Raw genomic sequence first — 24,937 nt, 5'->3', positions numbered from 1 at the left:
TAACAACCACCACGACCATAACAATGCCAATTTTCTCTATTACCACAAAGCCCTCTACCACAAATAAGCCAACTATCACATCTGTGATAGTTGTGATAGTGTGATGTGATGTGTTATTTAGTTTGCTTGTTCTCTGGGAGTCCTCGTAATGATGCCCTAATGGTTATGACTTTTCTCTGCAGATCTTAATTGCATCTTAGTGTTTTGATTTGTTTATGCACATTTATGCATGTTGAATATGTTGATAATATGCAATAAAATTGATGCAAATTCCTAATGACCTTTAAATTATTCTAAAACATTTTATTTTAGTAAATATTATGAAACTGGAAATAAACTTAAACAAGAATTGCGTATTTCTGGATTCCAGAAATGGATTCTGGAAACAAATTCCAGAATCCATTCAGACATCCCTGAACCAACGGTTCAGTCTTGCGAACCGTTGAGAGGAGGTTCCTATACAAGAGCTCTTAACAGATGGAGACACATTCTGAACCGTTGCTTGTTTCATCAGAGTCGAGGTTCTGATCAACAATAAACACTGTGCGGTCCCAGCGTAGATTATCAGATGATCGTGTGGGTTGTTAGTGGATAATGAGAGCAGACGTGTTGGTCATTGTAAGCTGTACAAGCGGTATAGTTCCCTGAGCAGCCCCTCAGGAACTTACAGTTACGTCATCTTTATTGATCAAATGCATATATATATGTACAGCTTGGCCTAATCTGGGTACTTACATCAGGCGTTATTGCAGTGAAGATATTGGACATATTCACTGGCACACAGGACAGTGAAGATGCTACTCACATTCACTGCCACACAGGACAGTGGATTATACACAAGACTATAGTCCTAGATTATAGTTTAAAACAAACACAGCTTCAGCAAACACACAGTACATCACACATTAAAACATATAATAGTTGATAAAACTGAATTGCAATTTTGTCTAACTTGAGAGTTTGGTCAGTTTTTTCATTAATGTTTATCGTTCTGTTTAGTGCCACACAAGGCATGAGATAGGCAGACTAGATTACAAGATTTATACGCATCAATATGGGCAAGTATCTCCAGTGTAGGTAAAATAATTGATTATATAGAATGGTTAAGTATACATAGTATGCCTGTATAACAAATGGAAGGTATAACGGGGAAAGGATAGAAACTCTGGGATAGGAGGACGGTGTGAAGGATCGGTGCCTATTTACTTGGATCATATAGGGGAATCGAACCTTGACCTGTAGAGAGAGAGAGTTCGTCTCTCTACCAACCAGTCCAAGACCAATGTCATAAGATCTTCTACAGCTTCACAGTTAGTACCGAAAGTGTTCAAGTGAACGTCTACCATATAATTACGGCTCGCCATATAATTGACAGAATAATAGAATCGTCACAACACTATGACATTGATGAGTTCTATAAACAGGTGCCCCGTATTAATGCTTAAAATGTTGTAAATACCTTTTGGATGCTGCAGTTTTCAGATCTTTCAAAATTTCTTAATTCTTCTAAATCTGAATTCACCGTTTGTATTTGTACATGCAGATCAGGGCCGGGATCCATGAAGCCTTTACGCAACCTCTTACGAAACCTCTACATCTTTCCACACTCATGACGGCTTTCTTTCCATTTATTGAGCTCCAAACACCTACAATGTTGTTTCTAACAATAATAACCTCAAGTTGTGACCTTTCGAAACTCACAAGCTGTTTAATGAATGTAAACAAAAGCTTCCGTGACTGATGAAAGATATACAGGTTTCACAAGAGGATGTGCAAATGCTTGGTCAATCCTGGCAGTGGATCAGAGTATTTGGGCATATTGTAAACATAAAGATATACCATCAGGGCTTGCTGGCTTGCGACAGAGACGAATCATCAGGGCTTGCTGGCTTGCCACAGAGACGAATCATCAGGGCTACTGGCTTGCCACAGAGACGAATCATCAGGGCTTGCTGGCTTGCCTCAGAGACGAATCATCAGGGCTACTGGCTTGCCACAGAGACGAATCATCAGGGCTTGCTGGCTTGCCACAGAGACGAATCATCAGGGCTACTGGCTTGCCACAGAGACGAATCATCAGGGCCTGCTGGCTTGCCACAGAGACGAATCATCAGGGCTACTGGCTTGCCACAGAGACGAATCATCAGGGCCTGCTGTCTTGCCACAGAGACGAATCATCAGGGCTACTGGCTTGCCACAGAGACGAATCATCAGGGCTTGCTGGCTTGCCTCAGAGACGAATCATCAGGGCCTGCTGGCTTGCCACAGAGACGAATCATCAGGGCTTGCTGGCTTGCCACAAAGACGAATCATCAGGGCTTGCTGGCTTGCCACAGAGACGAATCATCAGGGCTTGCTGGCTTGCCTCAGAGACGAATCATCAGGGCTTGCGAGGGCACGTCGGGAGCGACGCAGGTCTGATCATCATGGTGACGTCCTTAAGCCCTAGAGTTTCCCGCCAAGTCCTCCAGACGATGCCGTGGTGTCCGGTGACGTTGGGCGGGAGCGCCGTCCCCGTCAGGTGGGAGACGTAGCAGCTGAAGTACCACCACCCGCCGCCGTGGCGCTGGGCGCAGTGATCTACTGGCGCACAGTCAAGGTTAATGGAATATATAGTCTTGGTTATGGAGTCTATAGTCTAGGTAATGGAGCCTATAGTCTAGGTAATGGTTGTAACACCACTATATACTGGTTGTAACACCACTATATACTATGAACTAATAATGTAACACTACTACTTATCCTGCGTAACACTTCCTATCGGTTGCACTTGGTAACGCTGTTATTGAACACTGTAATATGAGCTGACATATGATGGTTACACCGGAACCAAAGGTACACTGCCAACAAGAAAATGCTACACAGGACTAAAAAACGCTGCCACCATCTGCCTTGACCATTGAGATTATATCAAGCAACGAGGCAAGAAACATTGCTTGACTTGGAGAGTACTTTCTATGACTGTCATTAATTATGGGACGGTTGTTAGCAAACTATAACCAGAGGCTAAGAGGATTCAACAATTGACACAGACGGGAAATTTAACACGAGTTTATTGAGAACAAAATTATGCTAATCACCACTATAACTCCTACTCTAACACTGGCCAATAGTTAAGAAATTTAGACATGGAACAAAACCCTCAGAGATCACACTTTACCTTAAGACCTCTGTCTCTCCCTCCGGTGGATTCACTCTGTCCCTCCCTGGCTGTGTGATGTTCTCACAGACCCTCTCTCGACCCTGGTGTCCGGCACTCTGTCTCCACTACGTCTGCTCCAAGACCAATATATACACCTCAAAAGGGGGGGGGGAGGGGGAGATTTGCTGTTGCTACCTACACCAAAAATGTAAGAGGTCGGCCACACGTGCACAAACACTCAAGAATTTTTCCATCAAGCTTGTTTGACATTCACCATACACTGTTCAAGAGAGGAATTATTAATTACGTGTGTGACTGACCTCTGACCTGGGCTAAAAGGGGGGGGGAGATCCATGGATGTTTACACATAAGAATCTGGGGGTCTAATTCCATTGCAATGTTTGACAAGAGTACCATGAAATATTACATACTTGAAACTAGCTGATTAAGACTAACCCAGGAATTTTTTAATCAACATACAAGATAATCCAGAGGTCATCTGGGCTGACCTCTTGGAGAAGGCTTCCCTGGGTGTGAACTCGAGGGGGGGGGGGTCATGGGTGTTACATGGAGCCTATAGTCTAGGTAATGTCTGGCTTCACGCAGACGGTGTCACAATAACGGGGCTCAAGATATGAAAATTAAACCAAAAATCAGAAGACGAAGAAACGACAACGTTTCGTTCCGTCGTTTCGGTCCGTCGTTTCGGTCCGTCGTTTCGGTCCGTTCTGGACCGAAACGTCGCCGTTTCTTGTTATTTCCTGATGAGCAACAACAAAAAATTCAAAAAATTATTCATCTAAAATTTAAAAATATAAATATATATATGAGGCACACCATGCAATTTCCCTTGACCGCGACGGGGACAGGAAGCCGGCGGGAGGCGGGAAGCATCTTAAAAGAATGTTTCTAATATTTAGAAGCATGTCTAAATGTGCTTAGATACATCCTACAGCAAACAGATTTATTAGCTATTCCTCATCCTATCCTCAGGCTAGGCTCCTTAAAGCGGCAGCCAAACCCTGATACGCATTGATTTATTTTAACAAATTATGTATTAAAAAATAGTTTTTTTTTGTCATATACTGTATGTATGTATAAATTAAATGTATTATATATATTAGAGTTATATGTATACTTAGGTGAAGGATAAGTTCGGTGTTTAGGTTCTACTGGCGATTATTTGTTTATATAATACGTGGTATTATATAAGCAAGAGAACAATAGCTGTGGCACCTACCAGGCAAGAGAACAAGACCAGGGGCACCTACCAGGCACCAGAACAAGACCAGGGACACCTACCAGGCTCCAGAACAAGACCAGGGACACCTACCAGGCACCAGAACAAGACCAGGAGCACCTACCAGGCACCAGAACAAGACCAGGAGCACCTACCAGGCACCAGAACAATACCAGGAGCACCTACCAAAGTGGTCAATGTCGTTGTCGTGGTCGTAGGTGGAGAAGGCCCGCTGGTTGTGGTGTGAGAGGGCGTCCCCTGCTGTACTCTCCGGCTGGTACTGACCAACACTCAGCTTGTATTGCTCCTGCTCGCTTCCCACCCTGTAACACAGTCAACACTGGCTATCACCACCTTGCAACACAGTCAACACTGGCTATCACCACCTTGCAACACAGTCAACACTGGCTATCACCACCTTGCAACACAGTCAACACTGGCTATCACCACCTTGCAACACAATCAACACTGGCTATCACCACCTTGCAACACAGTCAACACTGGCTATCACCACCTTGCAACACAATCAACACTGGCTATCACCACCTTGCAACACAATCAACACTGGCTATCACCACCTTGCAACACAGTCAACACTGGCTATCACCACCTTGCAACACAGTCAACACTGGCTATCACCACCTTGCAACACAATCAACACTGGCTATCACCACCTTGCAACACAGTCAACACTGGCTATCACCACCTTGCAACACAGTCAACACTGGCTATCACCACCTTGCAACACAGTCAACACTGGCTTTCACCACCTTGCAACACAGTCAACACTGGCTATCACCACCTTGCAACACAATCAACACTGGCTATCACCACCTTGCAACACAGTCAACACTGGCTATCACCACCTTGCAACACAATCAACACTGGCTATCACCACCTTGCAACACAGTCAACACTGGCTATCACCACTAATTGGATATTAATTATTATTATTATTCTACCAGAGACGCGGCCATTCATTTCCATTGGTAACCAGAATATGTACATTCTCTTCTGTCCTCCAAAACACAGTTAGGGATGGGTTAAAGATGTAGTTCAGTTATTTATTGAACATTTAACCACTGAAGGTGAGTGGAGTGCTTTTAAAATGTTAATGTAACCTGCATACATAAATACATAGATATATGTCTTTCTTGCATAAACAGTGTTCGAAGTGTGATTTTAATACATAATGTGTTTAATGTGCGTTTACAAACGTGTAATGCAATTCTGACCAGCTTACACATATACATATACATATTAGTATATGTATGTATATACATATATATATATATATATATATATATATATGTCGTACCTAGTAGCCAGAACTCACTTCTCAGCCTACTATTCAAGGCCCGATTTGCCTAATAAGCCAAGTTTTCCTGAATTAATATATTTACTATAATTTTTTTCTTATGAAATGATAAAGCAACCCTTTTCTCTATGTATGAGGTCAATTTTTTTTTATTGGAGTTAAAATTAACGTAGATATATGACCGAACCTAACCAACCCTACCTAACCTAACCTAACCTATATTTATAGGTAAGGTTAGGTTAGGTAGCCAAAAAAAGCTAGGTTAGGTTAGGTTAGGTAGGTTAGGTAGACGAAAAAACATTAATTCATGAAAACTTGGCTTATTAGGCAAATCGGACCTTGAATAGTAGGCTGAGAAGTGCGTTCTGGCTATTAGGTACGACATATATATATATATATATATATATATATATATATATATATATATATATATATATATATAGTGATTTTCTTTATTTTTCATCAATTGTTTCCAATTGGTTTATTTGAATTATTATTATTATTATATATTACTAGGAACGTAAATTATTGACTTAGTTATATTAGTTTAGGCTAGGTTAAGATAGGTTAGGTTAAATTAGGTAGGGTAGGTTAGGTTCGGTCACATATCTACGTTAGTTTTAACTCAAATTAAACAAAATGAACTCACAAATAATGAAATGTATAGCTTTATAATTTCATAAGGAAAAAATTAGAAAAATATATAAATTCAGGAAAACTTGGCTTATTAGGCAAATCGGACCTTGCATAGTAGGCCGAGTACTGCATTCTGGCTACTAGGTACATATATAGCTACTAGGTATATATATAGTTTGAGTTATATATATGTACACATATATTTTGCCTCTACAATTTTGACAGGTTAAGACATCTGTTATAGAAAACAGTGTGTTATTAAGCACAACCACAGAGGGTGAGTAAGATGCCTTTACAAACTCAAGTTTTAGTCACATCACATATATTACATAACTGATACATTACACAGTCAATCATGGGTACAAGTCCAGTACATCATCAAGTGTTCAGACAGTATTTACAGAGTTTAGCATATCCCATCCCAAAGGATATTATCCCTTGGGATAGACTATTTCAGGTAGGCTGTCAGTCCACCCGATTGACTGTCCTTCGCAGTCAATCGGGTGGACTGACTCAGACTGACAGCCTTCCTGAAATAGTCTTGGCACCAGTCCAGTAAGAGGGTGGACTACCTATTCTGAAGGTCATCCCTGGTAGCAGTAGAGTGAAATGGGTTGACTACTTACCTGAAGTAGTCCCAGGTGGAGACGGCACTGCGCCCTTTCCAGTCACTGAGCGTCACCCGGAGCTGGTTTGGGACATCGTGGGTCAGAGCGTGGAGGACATCATTACCTGTGGACACAAACACCTTTGTCCTAAGCAGATAAAATTCTGGTTATACCTTTATTATATTATAAACCATTTGTTTTAAATAATAAAAGTCTATGCATAACTCGTTTTCTTTGAAAGGGTTTGAAGAATTTGAATTCCTGTAAATAAAATTCTAGGGGATATTCAAATAGTTTTCGAATTTCATATTTCACATGTTTGAGACTAATGCACCATGTTAATATAACCAAACATAATGAAACCTAACCTAATGTAATCTAACCTAATGTAACCTTAACGTAAGGTAACCTTAACCTAACCTAACCATGAATAGGGAGTAAATAATAGTACTAATTACCTAGAATTTTTACAGGGAACAGGGAATGTAAATGTGTATATGTATATATATATATATATATATATATATATATATATATATATATATATATATATATATATATATATATATATATGTCGTACCTAGTAGCCAGAACTCACTTCTCAGCCTACTATTCAAGGCCCGATTTGCCTAATAAGCCAAGTTTTCCTGAATTAATATATTTACTATAATTTTTTTCTTATGACATGATAAAGCAACCCTTTTCTCTATGTATGAGGTCAATTTTTTTTATTGGAGTTAAAATTAACGTAGATATATGACCGAACCTAACCAACCCTACCTAACCTAACCTAACCTATATTTATAGGTAAGGTTAGGTTAGGTAGCCAAAAAAAGCTAGGTTAGGTTAGGTTAGGTAGGTTAGGTAGACGAAAAAACATTAATTCATGAAAACTTGGCTTATTAGGCAAATCGGGCCTTGAATAGTAGGCTGAGAAGTGCGTTCTGGCTATTAGGTACGACATATATATATATATATATATATATATATATATATATATATATATATATATATATATATATATATATATATATATATATATATATATATATGTATATATATATATATATATATATATATATATATATATATATATATATGTGTGTGTGTGTATATCACGAAAATAAACACGTGATTAAGAATGTGACAATGTCAGACCACGGAGGAAAAATGAAACAGGAATTTCCTTAAGTACTTTCGTATATTAAATACATCTTCAGAAGGTCCAAACCTTCTGAAGATGTATTTAATATACGAAAGTACTTAAGGAAATTCCTGTTTCATTTTTCCTCCGTGGTCTGACATTGTCATATATATATATATATATATATATATATATATATATATATATATATATATATATATATATATATATATATATATATATATATAATACATTCCCTGTTCCCTGTAAAAATGTGGTGTGGTGGAAAATTCTAGGAGATATTCAAATAGTTTTCGAATTTCATATTTCACATGTTTGAGACTAATGCACCATGTTCATATAACCAAACATAATGAAACCTAACCTAATGTAACGGTTCTATTGTTACGTAAAGTATGGTGACAAATAAACACAGACACTAAGATACTATATATATATTTGGTCGAATGTACAGAAGTACACAGGTGATACTTTGGTGTGAGTTGAGCGCACTGAGCGTCGGTACAGTATCTCGCAAGTGTCTGCTCTAGACCACACTCTAGACTCACTGAATCATGCAGTGGCCACCCTGAAGCCATCAACACAGCCACTCTCCTGGTCAACAAAGGTGTCCAGCAGCTGGACACCCTCATAAAGACTGTGAAGCAGTATCCTCCCCCGCGATAACACCTAATTGATGGTTAAATGCAACCTCAGAATACTGAGAAAAAAAAATTGTACCACTTACGGGCTATTCATGCCCGGGCCACCTCTTGGGTGGATTAATCTTTATCAATCAATGGTGCAAGTGTTGGGACCCATAGCCTTGGAGAAAGGTATACAGATCATTCTGATAAAACTTACCGATCAACTCTGAATACGTATGAATGTTCACTTCTCCTACTACCCCTTTTTTATGCTGTACTCTTTATTATACAAGTATACGCATTTACATATCTGATATTAATAATTATATTAATAAATTTATAAGAATTTTTTTCCCGAACAAAATGTTCTATCCATTAACAAACGTATTTACGAAGCCCCTCCTGTTATGTTTAGGAAGATTATACTGCCATCTAGGCACAGAAAACGACACTATCAAGTGGCAACAGTAGTCCATAAACCGGAGTGTTGTACTGTCCGTCACATTTATACAGAAAATACTATTTTTTAGTTTATTTTCCTACTTTTAAATATCTGTACATCTTATGTAGGCAAGAAGGATAAAGGTTACCAGCATAAAAGTTAAGTGGAAGGAACCCAGTGCTTGGTACTGTAAGTCCCTCTAGCCTAGTTAAACAAACTACCCAAATTGCAATCGTAACCTTCCTTCTGTTTACATATGACGGGGCGGAGCCTAGCGCAGCGGGCGTCCACCAGGACGTACATATCTTGTCTTCCTTCCTCCGCGATGATTACCGCAGAGACAGACAGACCCTCGTGTGTTGGTGTACATCTATATTTCTCTTCGAACTTTAATGAAGTTATATTCGAGTATTTGTGGTGTAAGTGCAGCGACCGACGTCAGTGAGTGCACTCATCTTCCTCTACCATACACAACAGCTTAAAATTTATATTGGGAAGTGTACCGATTTATTTTAGAGGAAATATTACATTCTCCTTTCCGGTATCGACTATGTCGCATTCATGAAGAAACTTTTAAAGAGCGAACATCAGTTGACCTTCCAACCTATCTTCAGCCAGAGGTCTCGGTGGCTGAGAGGATTATGTAAGTATTAAGCATTGGTTTAAGGAGGGTACTTATGCTTATAACGTAGTTCACTTCTGAGGGCCCTTCGTCTCATTATAAATTAATCCTCCTTGTCGCCATAATATCCGTCAAAACTTACAAGGGTTCGAATTGAAAGTTTAATTTGGTCTTTCCCGCCAGGAAAGCAGCCTTTCTACTTCCTAGTGATATATTTAAGTTATAAATCTTATGTTATGTTTATAAGTTAAGATACACAGTAAGAATATCGATCGGGAAGAAGGTTAAGGTGAATACCCTAATAACCCCTACATGATGTCTCCTTCAGCTGTTCTTATATAAATGATTAATGAAGTAAATATAGATTGGCAGCATGTTATTTGGGAGCCAATAACATCATTAGACGCAAATTTAAAGATTCAGCTTAACATTCCCGTGCTCTCATATGATGGTAGAAATGCTTTTGGATTTTGATACTGTCGTTTGGTGTTCCTATTCAACGGTCCGGATTGTTACGACGCCTGGCTTACATGTCGCCTTGGGTCACAGGATAGTTGATAGATCTTGAACGTTTTCTGGCGGGTTCTTCCGGCGGGGTGCCGGTGTCCGGCGCGGCTTGGCCAAGAGGTGCCGGGCGTTGGTGGGGTCTTGGTGGGCTCCTGGTGTGTCCTCAGCCGTGGTGGGCTCCTGGTGTGCCCTCAGCCGTGGTGGGCTCCTGGTGTGCCCTCAGCCGTGGTGGGCTCCTGGTGTGCCCTCAGCCGTGGTGGGCTCCTGGTGTGCCCTCAGCCGTGGTGGGCTCCTGGTGTGCCCTCAGCCGTGGTGGGCTCCTGGTGTGCCCTCAGCCGTGGTGGGCTCCTGGTGTGTCCTCAGCCGTGGTGGGCGGCTTCTGCTCTGCCGGGGGGGCACTGGATGAACTTTTGCGTTTTAGTTGGGGGCCGAGTTTTTGGTTTTGCCCCCCTGTGTTGGGGCGGCGCCGGTGCTTGTTACCCTGCGGGATTCCCAGGGCTCCCCAATCATCTGCGCATCTGTGCGATTATTTGCCGCGCGCACATAGGTTTACGCTGAAAAGTGACATTCCTTTTGCCATTAGGCTTCGCGATAAACCCATCACGGGTACGCCGGGGCGTATCCGATCCCACGATCATCGTCGCCTCTAAATCAACAACACCACAACAACCAATCACAAGAAGGGATTAGATAATGGCTCCGCCCTCTTTGCCCTTCTTATAGATTACCGCTTCATCCAGATCTAAATTGGATTTGGATTTTTCATCAAAATATTATTAAACAAATACAAAATTATGATATAATTATGAGATATATACTAAATAAAGCGACAGTTGCCTAACCTACATGTTACCAGTGATTGGCGAGTGGCGCCATCTAGCGGCACCAGAAGACGACACATCAAACCATCCGCCATGCCTGTTTTTCAACTTCTCCCACTGATCACATAACAGTTTAGGCAGATCGTGTAAAAACTGTTATTATATATTAAATTATTACTTATAATATTTTAAAATTGAGTTGAAACTTCACCTACGTCATTAGCCGTCATTGGTCGTGTGTTAAGCAACTGGATTGACGATTTGTTTGGCCTTGTTGATCAGGACCGACGACTGCTGCACATATTTGCACACGAGTTAAAACAGTATATCATAAGCTCAAGGAATATGAGTGTAGAAGGAAGGACGTGTACTCGCCTAGATACACAATTATACGTGTGTGTGTGTACTCACCTAGTTGTACTCACCTAGTTGTGTTTGCGGGGGTTGAGCTCTGGCTCTTTGGTCCCGCCTCTCAACCGTCAATCAACAGGTGTACAGATTCCTGAGCCTATCGGGCTCTGTCATATCTACACTTGAAACTGTGTATGGAGATAGCCTCCACCACATCACCCCCTAATGCATTCCATTTGTCAACCACTCTGACACTAAAAAAGTTCTTTCTAATATCTCTGTGGCTCATTTGGGCACTCAGTTTCCACCTGTGTCCCCTTGTGCGTGTTCCCCTTGTGTTAAATAGACTGTCTTTATCTACCCTATCAATCCCCTTCAGAATCTTGAATGTGGTGATCATGTCCCCCCTAACTCTTCTGTCTTCCAGCGAAGTGAGGTTTAATTCCCGTAGTCTCTCCTCGTAGCTCATACCCCTCAGCTCGGGTACTAGTCTGGTGGCAAACCTTTGAACCTTTTCCAGTTTAGTCTTATCCTTGATTAGATATGGACTCCATGCTGGGGCTGCATACTCCAGGATTGGCCTGACATATGTGGTATACAAAGTTCTGAATGATTCTTTACACAAGTTTCTGAATGCCGTTCGTATGTTGGCCAGCCTGGCATATGCCGCTGATGTTATCCGCTTGATATGTGCTGCAGGAGACAGGTCTGGCGTGATATCAACCCCCAAGTCTTTTTCCTTCTCTGACTCCTGAAGAATTTCCTCTCCCAGATGATACCTTGTATCTGGCCTCCTGCTCCCTACACCTATCTTCATTACATTACATTTGGTTGGGTTAAACTCTAACAACCATTTGTTCGACCATTCCTTCAGCTTGTCTAGGTCTTCTTGAAGCCTCAAACAGTCCTCTTCTGTTTTAATCCTTCTCATAATTTTAGCATCGTCCGCAAACATTGAGAGAAATGAATCGATACCCTCCGGGAGATCATTTACATATATCAGAAACAAGATAGGACCGAGTACAGAGCCCTGTGGGACTCCACTGGTGACTTCACGCCAATCGGAGGTCTCACCCCTCACCGTAACTCTCTGCTTCCTATTGCTTAGATACTCCCTTATCCACTGGAGCACCTTACCAGCTACACCTGCCTGTCTCTCCAGCTTATGTACCAGCCTCTTATGCGGTACTGTGTCAAAGGCTTTCCGACAATCCAAGAAAATGCAGTCCGCCTAGCCCTCTCTTTCTTGCTTAATCTGTGTCACCTGATCGTAGAATTCTATCAAGCCTGTAAGGCAAGATTTACCCTCCCTGAATCCATGTTGGCGATTTGTCACGAAGTCCCTTCTCTCCAGATGTGTTACCAGGTTTTTTCTCACGATCTTCTCCATCACCTTCCATGGTATACAAGTCAAGGACACTGGCCTGTAGTTCAGTGCCTCTTGTCTGTCGCCCTTTTTGTATATTGGGACCACATTCGCCGTCTTCCATATTTCTGGTAGGTCTCCCGTCTTTAGTGACTTACTATACACTATGGAGAGTGGCAAGCAAAGTGCCTCTGCACACTCTTTCAGTACCCATGGTGAGATCCCATCTGGACCAACAGCCTTTCTAACATCCAGATCCAGCAGGTGTCTCTTGACCTCCTCTCTCGTAATTTCGAACTCCTCCTAGGCCGCCTGGTTTACCTCCCTTTCTCCTAGCACAGTGACCTCACCCTGTTCTATTGTGAAGACCTCCTGTGTGTGTGTGTGTGTGTGTGTGTGTGTGTGTGTGTGTGTGTGTGTGTGTGTGTGTGTGTGTGTGTGTGTGTGTGTGTGTATGTGTGTGTATATGTGTGTAATTACCTAAGTGTAGTTACAAGATGAGAGCTACGCTCGTGGTGTCCCGTCTTCCCAGTACTCTTTGTCGTATATAACGCTCTGAAACTACTGACGGTTTTTGGCCTCCACCACCTTCTCACTTAACTTGTTCCAACCGTCTACCACTCTGTTTGCAAAAGAAATTTGCCTGATAATTTTCGGCATCTCTGTTTTCTTAGCTTGAATATGTGTCTTATTGTTCAGGAAATTGCTGGTTTCAGGAATTCCTCTTTGTCATTTTGGTCTATTTCTGTTTGTATTTTGTAAGTGGTGATCATATCACATCTCTTTTTTCTGTCTTCTAATTTCGGCATGTTTAACGTCTCTAGTCTCTCCTCGTAACTCTTGTTTTTCAGTTCCGGAAGCCATTTTGTAGCATGCCATTGCACCTTTTCCAATTTATGTTTCTTGAGATTTGGGCAGTGTGTGTGTGTGTGTGTGTGTGTGTGTGTGTGTGTGTGTGTGTGTGTGTGTGTGTGTGTGTGTGTGTGCGCGTGTGCGCGTGTGTGTGTGTGTGTGCGTGCGTGTGTGTGTACTCACCTAATTGTACTCACCTAATTGTGCTTGCGGGGGTTGAGCTCTGGCTCTTTGGTCCCGCCTCTCAACCGTCAATCAACTGGTGTACAGATTCCTGAGCCTATTGGGCTCTATCATATCTACATTTGAAACTGTGAATGGAGTCAGCCTCCACCACATCACTTCCTAATGCATTCCATTTGTTAACTACTCTGACACTGAAAAAGTTCTTTCTAACGTCTCTGTGGCTCATTTGGGTACTCAGCTTCCACCTGTGTCCCCTTGTTCGCGTCCCACCAGTGTTGAAAAGTTCGTCCTTGTTTACCCGGTCGATTCCCCTGAGGATTTTGTAGGTTGTGATCATGTCCCCCCTTACTCTTCTGTCTTCCAGTGTCGTGAGGTGCATTTCCCGCAGCCTTTCCTCATAACTCATGCCTCTTAGTTCTGGGACTAGTCTAGTAGCATACCTTTGGACTTTTTCCAGCTTCGTCTTGTGCTTGACAAGGTACGGGCTCCATGCTGGGGCCGCATACTCCAGGATTGGTCTTACATATGTGGTGTACAAGATTCTGAATGATTCCTTACACAGGTTCCTGAACGCCGTTCTGATGTTAGCCAGCCTCGCATATGCCGCAGACGTTATTCTCTTTATGTGGGCTTCAGGAGACAGGTTTGGTGTGATATCAACTCCTAGATCTTTCTCTCTGTCTGTTTCATTAAGTACTTCATCTCCTATTCTGTATCCTGTGCCTGGCCTCCTGTTTCCACTGCCTAGTTTCATTACTTTGCATTTACTCGGGTTGAACTTCAACAGCCATTTGTTGGACCATTCACTCAGTCTATCCAGGTCATCTTGTAGCCTCCTACTATCATCCTCTGTTTCAATCCTCCTCATAATTTTTGCATCGTCGGCAAACATTGAGAGGAACGAATCTATACCCTCTGGGAGATCATTTACATATACCAGAAACAGTATAGGTCCAAGGACTGACCCCTGCGGGACTCCACTTGTGACGTCTCGCCAATCTGAGACCTCACCCCTCACACAGACTCGTTGTCTCCTGTTGCTTAGGTATTCCTCTATCCACCGGAGTACCTTCCCTCTCACTCCAGCCTGCATCTCCAACTTTCGCACTAGCCTCTTGTGTGGCACTGTATCAAAGGCTTTCTGACAATCCAAAAATATGCAGTCTGCCCACCCTTCTCTTTCTTGCCTTATTTTTGTTGCCTGGTCGTAGAATTCAAGTAACCCTGTGAGGCAGGACCTGCCATCCCTGAACCCATGTTGATGCTGTGTTACAAAGTTCCTTCGCTCCAGATGCTCCACTAGTTTTTTTCGCACAATCTTCTCCATCAGCTTGCATGGTATGCAGGTTAGGGACACTGGCCTGTAGTTCAGTGCCTCCTGTCTATCCCCTTTCTTGTATATCGGGATATACAATATATGTGTATATTATATATAATATATAATATATGTGTGTGTGTGTGTGTGTGTGTGTGTGCGTGTGCGCGTGTGCGTGTGCGTGTGCGTGTGCGTGTGCGTGTGTGTGTGTGTGTGTGTGTGTGTGTGTGTGTGTGTGTGTACTGGTAACCGATACTCACCTATCCTCCACACAGCTGCCTCTGGTTAACTGGTACTCACCTATCCTCCACACAGCTGCCTCTGGTTAACCGGTACTCACCTATCCTCCACACAGCTGCCTCTGGTTAACCGGTACTCACCTATCCTCCACACAGCTGCCTCGGGTTAACCGGTACTCACCTATCCTCCACACAGCTGCCTCTGGTTAACCGGTACTCACCTATCCTCCACACAGCTGCCTCTGGTTAATCGGTACTCACCTATCCTCCACACAGCTGCCTCTGGTTAACCGGTACTCACCTATCCTCCACACAGCTGCCTCCGGTTAACTGGTACTCACCTATCCTCCACACAGCTGCCTCTGGTTAACCGGTACTCACCTATCCTCCACACAGCTGCCTCCCGGTACTCACCTATCCAGAACTCGCCGTTAATATCGCCGAAGCCTTCCTTGTACTGGTGCCAGGAGCGGTTGAAGTCATGTCTATCCTGCGGTTGCTGGTGGGTAGGCAGCCGCGCTAGGATGACTGTCCAGCCGCCTCCCGCAGTCTTCTGGTCGCACCGCACCTTCCGCGGCCCTAGCCCAGGCGGGCACACCTGCGGCACACCAGGCTGTTAGTGTTGGCATTGTGCTCGCCATTCCCCCCTCTCACTGTGGGTTTAAAAACCGTAAAGTTTAATTGTTTCCTCAACGATGTTTATAAAATAAGATCTGCTGAGGTAAATTGGTTCAGGACTTTATGCTGAACTAATTGTTTCATCTCGTCAGCATTGAAACGGATCCCAGGCCTCTGACATCAGTCAGACGCTGGACTGGACAGTCTTATCCAGTCTCTGGACAGCCCTGGAAACACAAACCGAAACTGTCTCTATTTTCCGCTTGTTACAACTTGTAATAAAGTTGTTACATCTTGGTTTAACGTGTTTATGACGTATTAGAACGTTGTTACAACTTGCTATATTGGTTGTTACAACTGGTTAGGTGTTAAAACTTGTTCGAACGTTGTAGCAACGTCGTAGTTTCGGTGTGTGTTTGGCGGGCTAGGACACCAGTCCAGACTACTACTGACAACCAGTCCAGAGCACTACTGACAACCAGTCCAGAGCACTACTGACAACCAGTCCAGAGCACTACTGACAACCAGTCCAGAGCACTACTGACAACCAGTCCAGAGTACTACTGACAACCAGTCCAGAGTACTACTGACAACCAGTCCAGAGCACTACTGACAACCAGTCCAGAGCACTACTGACAACCAGTCCAGAGTACTACTGACAACCAGTCCAGAGTACTACTGACAACCAGTCCAGAGTGCTACTGACAACCAGTCCAGAGTACTACTGACAACCAGTCCAGAGTACTACTGACAACCAGTCCAGAGTACTACTGACAACCAGTCCAGAGTACTACTGACAACCAGTCCAGAGTACTACTGACAACCAGTCCAGAGTACTACTGACAACCAGTCCAGAACACTACCTCACCTGTGTGACAGAGGACCAGGAGCCTCTAGCCTGCGCAACACTACAGTCCTCTGGAAGCATGCCGGAGACGAGAGCACTCAAGGTGGCGACGGTGTCCCTCAAGGCGGTGACCTCTCCCTGAAGCACCTCCTGAGTTTCCTGCAGCGTCCTTATCTCGCCCTGAAGGACGCCCTGTTCCTCACACCTTCGTCGTGATCCAGGGACCTGTTACACACACACACCAGGGGCTGGAATTAGCTGCACCAATGACGTCACAGTGACGGCATTTCGATCCATCTTCAACCAGAGTTTATATCAAGTATTTCCACAACCACTTGCGGAACCTGTATATCTTTTCAACAATCATGGTGGTTTTGTGTTCATTAACGGTTTACTAGCTTCGAAACTGACAACCTAAAGGTTATTATTGGTATAAATAAACTCGAAGGGCTTTGGAGCTCTTAAACCGTTTAATAAATGTAAACAACGTCACCATGATTAATTAGTGATGTATAGGTTTCGTAGGGGGGACATGTAAACTCTTGATGAATCCTGACCGGAGACCCTTCTTAAACCGTGTGGTTTAATACTTATATTACCCAACATACGCCTGTATATGTACACACACACACACACACACACACACACACACACACACACACACACACACACACACACACACACACACACACACACACAAAATTATGAGAAGGATTAAGACAGAGGAGGACAGCTTGAGGCTTCAAGAAGACCTGGACAGGCTGCAGGAATGGTCGAACAAATGGCTGTTAGAGTTTAACCCAAGCAAATGTAATGTAATGAAGATAGGGGTAGGAAGCAGGAGACCAGATACAAGGTATCACTTGGGAGATGAAATACTTCAAGAGTCAGAGAGAGAGAAAGACCTGGGGGTTGATATCACGCCAGACCTGTCCCCTGAAGCTCATATCAAGAGGATAACATCAGCAGCATATGCCAGGTTGGCTAACATAAGAACGGCCTTTAGAAACTTGTGTAAGGAATCTTTCAGAACATTATATACCACATATGTCAGACCAATCCTGGAGTATGCGGCTCCAGCATGGAGTCCATATCTAGTCAAGCATAAGACTAAACTCGAAAAGGTTCAAAGGTTTGCCACCAGACTAGTACCCGAGCTGAGAGGTATGAGCTACGAGGAGAGACTACGGGAATTGAACCTCACTTCGTTGGAAGACAGAAGAGTTAGGGGGGACATGATCACCACATTCAAGATTCTCAAGGGAATCGACAGGGTTGATAAAGACAGGCTATTTAACACAGGGGGCACACGCACTAGGGGACACAGGTGGAAATTGAGTGCCCAAATGAGCCACAGAGATATTAGAAAGAACTTTTTTAGTGTCAGAGTGGTTGACAAATGGAATGCATTAGGAAGCAATATGGTGGAGGCTGACTCCATACACAGTTTCAAGTGTAGATATGATAGAGCCCAGTAGGCTCAGGAACCTGTACACCTGTTGATTGACGGTTGAGAGGCGGGACCAAAGAGCCAGAGCTCAACCCCCGCAAGCACAACTAGGTGAGTACAACTAGGTGAGTACACACACACACACACACTTTCACAATTAAATTCAGCCGTTATTTTGAACATTAAATATCTACGAAATCTAGCCAGACTAATACAAAATTGACTTATACAATTTTGAAGAACTCAATAAACATCAAAATCAAAACAACAGCGGAGAAAAACTCATCAATCAGACAATATTGTAAACCGAAATGTAAATGTTAATCTTGCCCCCCATTGACTCTTCTATGTTATTGTTTTATATACTGTGCATATTTATGTCCTATTTTCTTGTACAAAAATATTTCCTGAATGAATATTAGCTATAATGGTGTTCAACATTATTTGAAAATCATCAGACGAATGTTACTAGATGTGGAGGAAGCTATGAATATATCTCATTTAACGAGATGTAATAAACTAAAAAGCCTATTTCTAAAAATACAAGTTATATATAATTTGACGTTCGTGTAAAATGAAATCATGTAAGGGCGTTCAATGTCCTATATGACCCAATGTGTTGTATTTCTCGTGAGAAATACAATAGGTCATATTGATCCCAGTTACTGGTAATGCTGCTTCAGCATTATCAGTATCTGTTGGGGCAAAGAAAGCAGAAAGATACAAAGCAAGTTACCTTGTTTGAGGCAGCATGGACGATAAGAATGGCTGCAGCATACAGCATCCCTTGTGTATGAAGCATGGTCTTGTGTCCGCCTCCTGGGACCTGACTCCCCAGTGGCGTTGTACAGTAGTAATTGGAACAAATTCACATGATTAAAACTTTTCTTTTACCAATTTTTTTCTTGTAAATTGGTACAACTTTTCCGGTGTTGGGATTTATAAAGTCGTTTAATCCTTTATTTATGCTTTTTTGTGCCTGTAGATATCTTGCATAAATTACAGAACAACAACATTATTTGTTACTACAAATTATTAGAGCATATTAATGAATAATTGAAGAGTATAATGTTCACAGTGAAGCAGTTTACCCTGGAAAGCTCAGAACCGTTCTCCCTCCATGTAAAATGGGAAGACATTTAGTATGTGACCCTCAAGTGTTTACATTTAGCGTGTTTGTGACCCCCCAAGTGTAGTGTAGACCTTCCAGCATGCACTACAGCCTCTGTGTGATCTACGAGACTCATACAAGGCTGTGCATCATTGCTGGAGCGGGAAGCAATACGTGTATGAACAGATATTTCACAAGGGGGATTGTGGCTTCGTCATAATGTATTAACTGACGTTGTTACTTGAGTGGATTCTATGACCGTGTGTATCTTTTGGTGACCCATTCCAGCTACTACTTTTGTGTAAACTGAAGTGGTACTTTTGTGTAAACTGAGGTGATACTTTTATGTAAACTGTGGTGGTACTCCAGCAGCCTCTGAAAATATATAACACAAATGTCTTTGAAACCCTTATTAATGAGGGTTCTGAAACGCTACAGGGAGGAGGGGGGAGGTCTCGAACTCCATGGAGACTTCTGAAACCACAAGGAGGTTTGCAGCTGCTTTTGGTTCATACGAGGCAGCTGCTTTTGGTTCATACGAGGCAGCTCCTATTGGTTCATACGAGGCAGCTGCTTTTGGTTCATACGAGGCAGCTCCTATTGGTTCATACGAGGCAGCTGCTATTGGTTCATACGAGGCAGCTCCTATTGGTTCATACGAGGCAGCTGCTATTGGTTCATACGAGGCAGCTGCTATTGGTTCATACGAGGCAGCTGCTATTGGTTCATACGAGGCAGCTGCTATTGGTTCATACGAGGCAGCTGCTATTGGTTCATACGAGGCAGCTGCTATTGGTTCATACGAGGCAGCTGCTATTGGTTCATACGAGGCAGCTGCTATTGGTTCATACGAGGCAGCTGCTATTGGTTCATACGAGGCAGCTGCTATTGGTTCATACGAGGCAGCTGCTATTGGTTCATACGAGGCAGCTGCTATTGGTTCATACGAGGCAGCTGCTATTGGTTCATACGAGGCAGCTCCTATTGGTTCATACGAGGCAGCTGCTATTGGTCCATATGAGGCAGCTGCTATTGGCCCATACGAGGCAGCTGCTATTGGTTCATACGAGGCAGCTGCTAATATTTTTTTTTTTTTTTTTTTTTGAGATATATACAAGAGTTGTTACATTCTTGTACAGCCACTAGTACGCGTAGCGTTTCGGGCAGGTCCCTGGAATACGATCCCCGCCGCGAAGAATCGTTTTTTCATCCAAGTACACATTTTACTGTTGCGTTAAACAGAGGCTACAGTTAAGGAATTGCGCCCAATAAATCCTCCCCGGCCAGGATACGAACCCATGACATAGCGCTCGCGGAACGCCAGGCGAGTGTCTTACCACTACACCACGGAGACTGTTAAATATTGGTTAAACTATTGGTTCATACGAGGCAGCTGCTATTGGTTCATATGAGGCAGCTCCTATTGGTTCATACGAGGCAGCTCCTATTGGTTCATACGAGGCAGCTCCTATTGGTTCATACGAGGCAGCTCCTATTGGTCCATACGAGGCAGATCATATTGGTTCATATGAGGCAGTTCCTATTGGTTCATACGAGGCAGCTCCTATTGGTTCATACGAGGCAGCTCCTATTGGTTCATACGAGGCAGCTCCTATTGGTTCATACCATGCAGCTCCTATTGGTTCATACGAGGCAGCTCCTATTGGTTCATACGAGGCAGCTCCTATTGGTTCATACGAGGCAGCTCCTATTGGTTCATACGAGGCAGCTCCTATTGACCCATACGAGGCAGCTCCTATTGACCCATACGAGGCAGCTCCTATGTATATCCTAACAAACGTATTCATATATATGTCTACTCTTAAAACAGTGCAGCCAGCCCAAGTCTAATATATCACCAGTAATTTGTTCCCTAAATCTCCAACCGCTTTCTCCTACCAGTATTTACCCACGTCTTTCCCGAGTCTAAATGTATCCAGTTTATATCCATTATTTCGTGTTCTTCTTTGTATTGATATATTTAATACCCCCCCATTACTCTCCCTCTTGTTCTTCCCGGGCTTGGTGCCATCTTTTGGACATTATATTATCCTATTTTGTTATGCCCATTCATCCACTTGTTCACTTCAGTCACGTCGCCCCTTAACTCTTCGCTCTCTGGAGGCTGTCACTTAAGGTTTCTTAATCTCTCGGCTGATGGGAGGTTGGTAATTGCTGGGGTTACCTATGTGTTCCCCCGCTGAACGCTTGCTCTCTTGCTATCTGTTATCTCTCTCTCTCTCTCTCTCTCTCTCTCTCTCTCTCTCTCTCTCTCTCTCTCTCTCTCTCTCTCTCTCTCTCTCTCTCTCTCTCTCTCTCTCATATATATATTTATAATGTATATATTCGTATATTTATGAAATCAATCCCAATATTCTATTTGAGTTATTACGAATATTTATGCATATATTTTATTGGTTTTAAATTCCTACTAATCCTGACCCTCAGATCTCTTTCACACTCAGACCTCGTAATGTGAGCACTATCCAGCTGATACCTGGCGACTATCATCATTCCTTGCCTCAGAACTTTGCATTTGTCAGTGTTCTACTTCAATCAATCGTTTATCAATCTTCTGTCCATCACAAAAAGCGTATCTAGTATTGTAATATCATTACTAGATACGATACTAAGTTTACAAGATTTTGTAGCATCACTCCAAAATCTTGTTTTGAGTTTAACCTTCTTCTTTATCTCCTGTGTAATTTTTGTATCATCCGCAAATTTGCAAATTTTCCTGTTCAGTACTGAACCTAAATTTTTTATATTGTAAACAAGAGAGGTCCCAGAACAGAGCCTTGAGGCACTCCACTTACAACCGTTTCCTACTCTGACTTAACTCCACTTATACTACATGCTTTCTTTTAAGTAACCCTTATCTGTCTTGAGATAGCACCATATAGTACTAATCAGTCCTTCGAGACGCTCGGTATCAAAAGCTTTGATAAAGTCAAGATACACAACGTCACAATCCTCTCCACTATCAACTGCCTCAAATATGCTTGAACAGAATGCGAGCAAATTTAACACGTAAGAGCAGCCCGTTGTAAGACCATGGTGAGAATACTTTGTTAATCCATGTCTTCAAGATGTCGACTAATGGCTTTTGCTATTACCCATAAAAGCAATTTTCAAACGAAAGACGTTACGTCAATTGGCCAATAATTCCATACAAGAATTCATTTTCTTAAAGATTTCTCTACAATTCCATTGCTTTGCTTAACTGTAATAATTTATTAAATATGTAAGTCAAGGGGTTACTTGGGTCTTCCTTACATTCCTTTAGTACCCTGGCGATAATCTCTTCAGGTCCTGGTATATATATGAGTCATATATATATTCACTGATAAACATGGGGTATATGTACACTGATACACATGGTCAGTATCCGCACTGGTATACATAGGTCCTTTGCACAATGGCATACATGAGTTATACACACACACCAAGTTACCGGGTATACATGGGACATGGCCACACTGTTATTTGTGCCGGTAATACATACAATCTCTTATCAAAGAACAATATCCCTCAGTCATACACACCGGTATACACATGTAAACACCGGTACACACAGGTCAACACCGGTACACACAGGCCGTAAACACCGGTACACACAGGTCGTAAACACTGGTACACACAGGTCGTAAACACTGGTACACACAGGCCGTAAACACCGGTACACACAGGTAAACACCGGTACACACAGGTCGTAAACACTGGTACACACAGGCCGTAAACACCGGTACACACAGGTCGTAAACACCGGTACACACAGGTCGTAAACACCGGTACACACAGGTCGTAAACACCGGTCCATACAGGTCGTAAACACCGGTACACACAGGTCGTAAACACCGGTACACACAGGTCGTAAACACCGGTACACACAGGTCGTAAACACCGGTACACACAGGTCGTAAACACCGGTACACACAGGCCGTAAACACCGGTACACACAGGTCGTAAACACCGGTACACACAGGCCGTAAACACCGGTACACACAGGTCGTAAACACCGGGACACACAGGTCGTAAACACCGGTACACACAGGCCGTAAACACCGGTACACACAGGCCGTAAACACCGGTACACACAGGTCGTAAACACCGGTACACACAGGTCGTAAACACCGGGACACACAGGTCGTAAACATCGGTACACACAGGTCGTAAACACCGGTACACACAGGCCGTAAACACCGGTACACACAGGTCGTAAACACCGGGACACACAGGTCGTAAACACCGGTACACACAGGCCGTAAACACCGGTACACACAGGCCGTAAACATCGGTATACAGAAGTCGTAAACACATTAATATTCACGAAGCAAACATGCGAAAACATTATATATATATACACACTATCACCATACGTGTTGTCATCACCCATCTTAAGAACCCTGTACAAAGCGGTATTCACTAAACACTGAGTCTTAAGATTTTCAATTCAACACCTCACAGTATTCATGGGTCGTGAACACCGAAGCTTATACACACACGGGTGTTACACAAAGTATCTCATACACTATCACATACACACAGGCCACCTTGGGGGGTACACACAAGGACTGGAGAGTGGTTGTGGTAGGGGCCCCCGCGGGCACACTGGGAGTATCTGGCACGGGGCCAGCGGCCAGCACAGACCTCTCACTGACTGGCACTCACACACCGGAGCCTGGCACTGTGGGCGGGGCCCTGGTGGCAGGGGAGGACCCGCCTGGGGAAGAGGTGCCAGGGTGGTTCTGTGTAGGGGAGGGTACAAGAGGCGTATATATGTGTGAGGGGTGAGGGTGAGGGCTCGGGTGATATGGCACAAAAGCTTTGGGTGAGGAGATAGAACACAAATTAATGGGGTATGGAAACATTTTGGGTCCCCACAAAATGTGTTGTTTTCTGTTTTCATGCCCGTTGATTCGTGTTCTGTCTCCTCACCTAAAACTATTGTGCCATATCACCTCACCCAAAACGGGTATAAGTATGATGTATGTTATGTGTAAACTAGTCTTTGGAAATGTAAGAAGCTTACGAAACGGGTTCAGGCGTCAGACCAAAAATAAAAATGTAAAGAATGAATTTTGGAGAGTAAATTTTTCAATTACCCTCGACAGTGATGAAAAACGTAAGAAATATTGAGAAGATTCGAGTTAGAATTATTAATCTTACCCTTTCGGTCATATTCAACAACATATGTTTACAAGAAAGACTGCTACCAAAATATACTTTATATATATCTATATAAATAAAAATATAAATGTTCGTTTGTTCAAACCTGCTAATCTCCGAAAGTTCTTCACCGATTGCTTTGAAATTTTGACACAACGTTGCATTCGAATAGGCGCGTGATATTATATATCTATTATTTACATGCCTTACCTGGGACAGGAAAAAAACATACTTTTTTGAAAAACAGCACCATTTGTTGGACGTAAAGACAACACATGCTGTAATCTCCGAAAGTTCTTCACCGAT

General features: G+C 42.9%; 1 protein-coding gene across 14 annotated transcripts; it reads right to left on the bottom strand.

The window, feature by feature from the left end:
- Positions 1-607: 607 nt before the first annotated feature.
- Positions 608-24,153, bottom strand: LOC123755872 (ficolin-1). 14 transcript variants are annotated; one of them, XM_069300136.1, is made up of 7 exons: positions 24,032-24,153; positions 19,088-19,340; positions 16,923-17,126; positions 15,851-16,034; positions 6,963-7,068; positions 4,569-4,705; positions 608-2,580 (listed from the first exon to the last, which is right to left on the bottom strand). In XM_069300136.1, the coding sequence occupies exons 2-7, from the start codon at positions 19,151-19,153 to the stop codon at positions 2,381-2,383; spliced, it is 897 nt and encodes a 298-aa protein (XP_069156237.1). In that variant the 5' UTR covers positions 19,154-19,340; positions 24,032-24,153; the 3' UTR covers positions 608-2,380. The 14 variants fall into 14 exon arrangements, with proteins under 14 accessions (XP_069156237.1, XP_069156231.1, XP_069156236.1 ...); XM_069300130.1 differs by having other exon boundaries at positions 608-2,583; positions 19,088-19,330; positions 24,032-24,142; XM_069300135.1 differs by having other exon boundaries at positions 19,088-19,330; positions 24,032-24,142.
- Between the last annotated feature and the right edge of the window lie 784 nt (positions 24,154-24,937).

Source organism: Procambarus clarkii, chromosome 43 (assembly GCF_040958095.1).
Source record: "Procambarus clarkii isolate CNS0578487 chromosome 43, FALCON_Pclarkii_2.0, whole genome shotgun sequence".
Classification (NCBI taxonomy): domain Eukaryota; kingdom Metazoa; phylum Arthropoda; class Malacostraca; order Decapoda; family Cambaridae; genus Procambarus; species Procambarus clarkii.
Note: the sequence above shows the minus strand (reverse complement) of the source record. Positions and strands in the feature narration are given on the sequence as shown.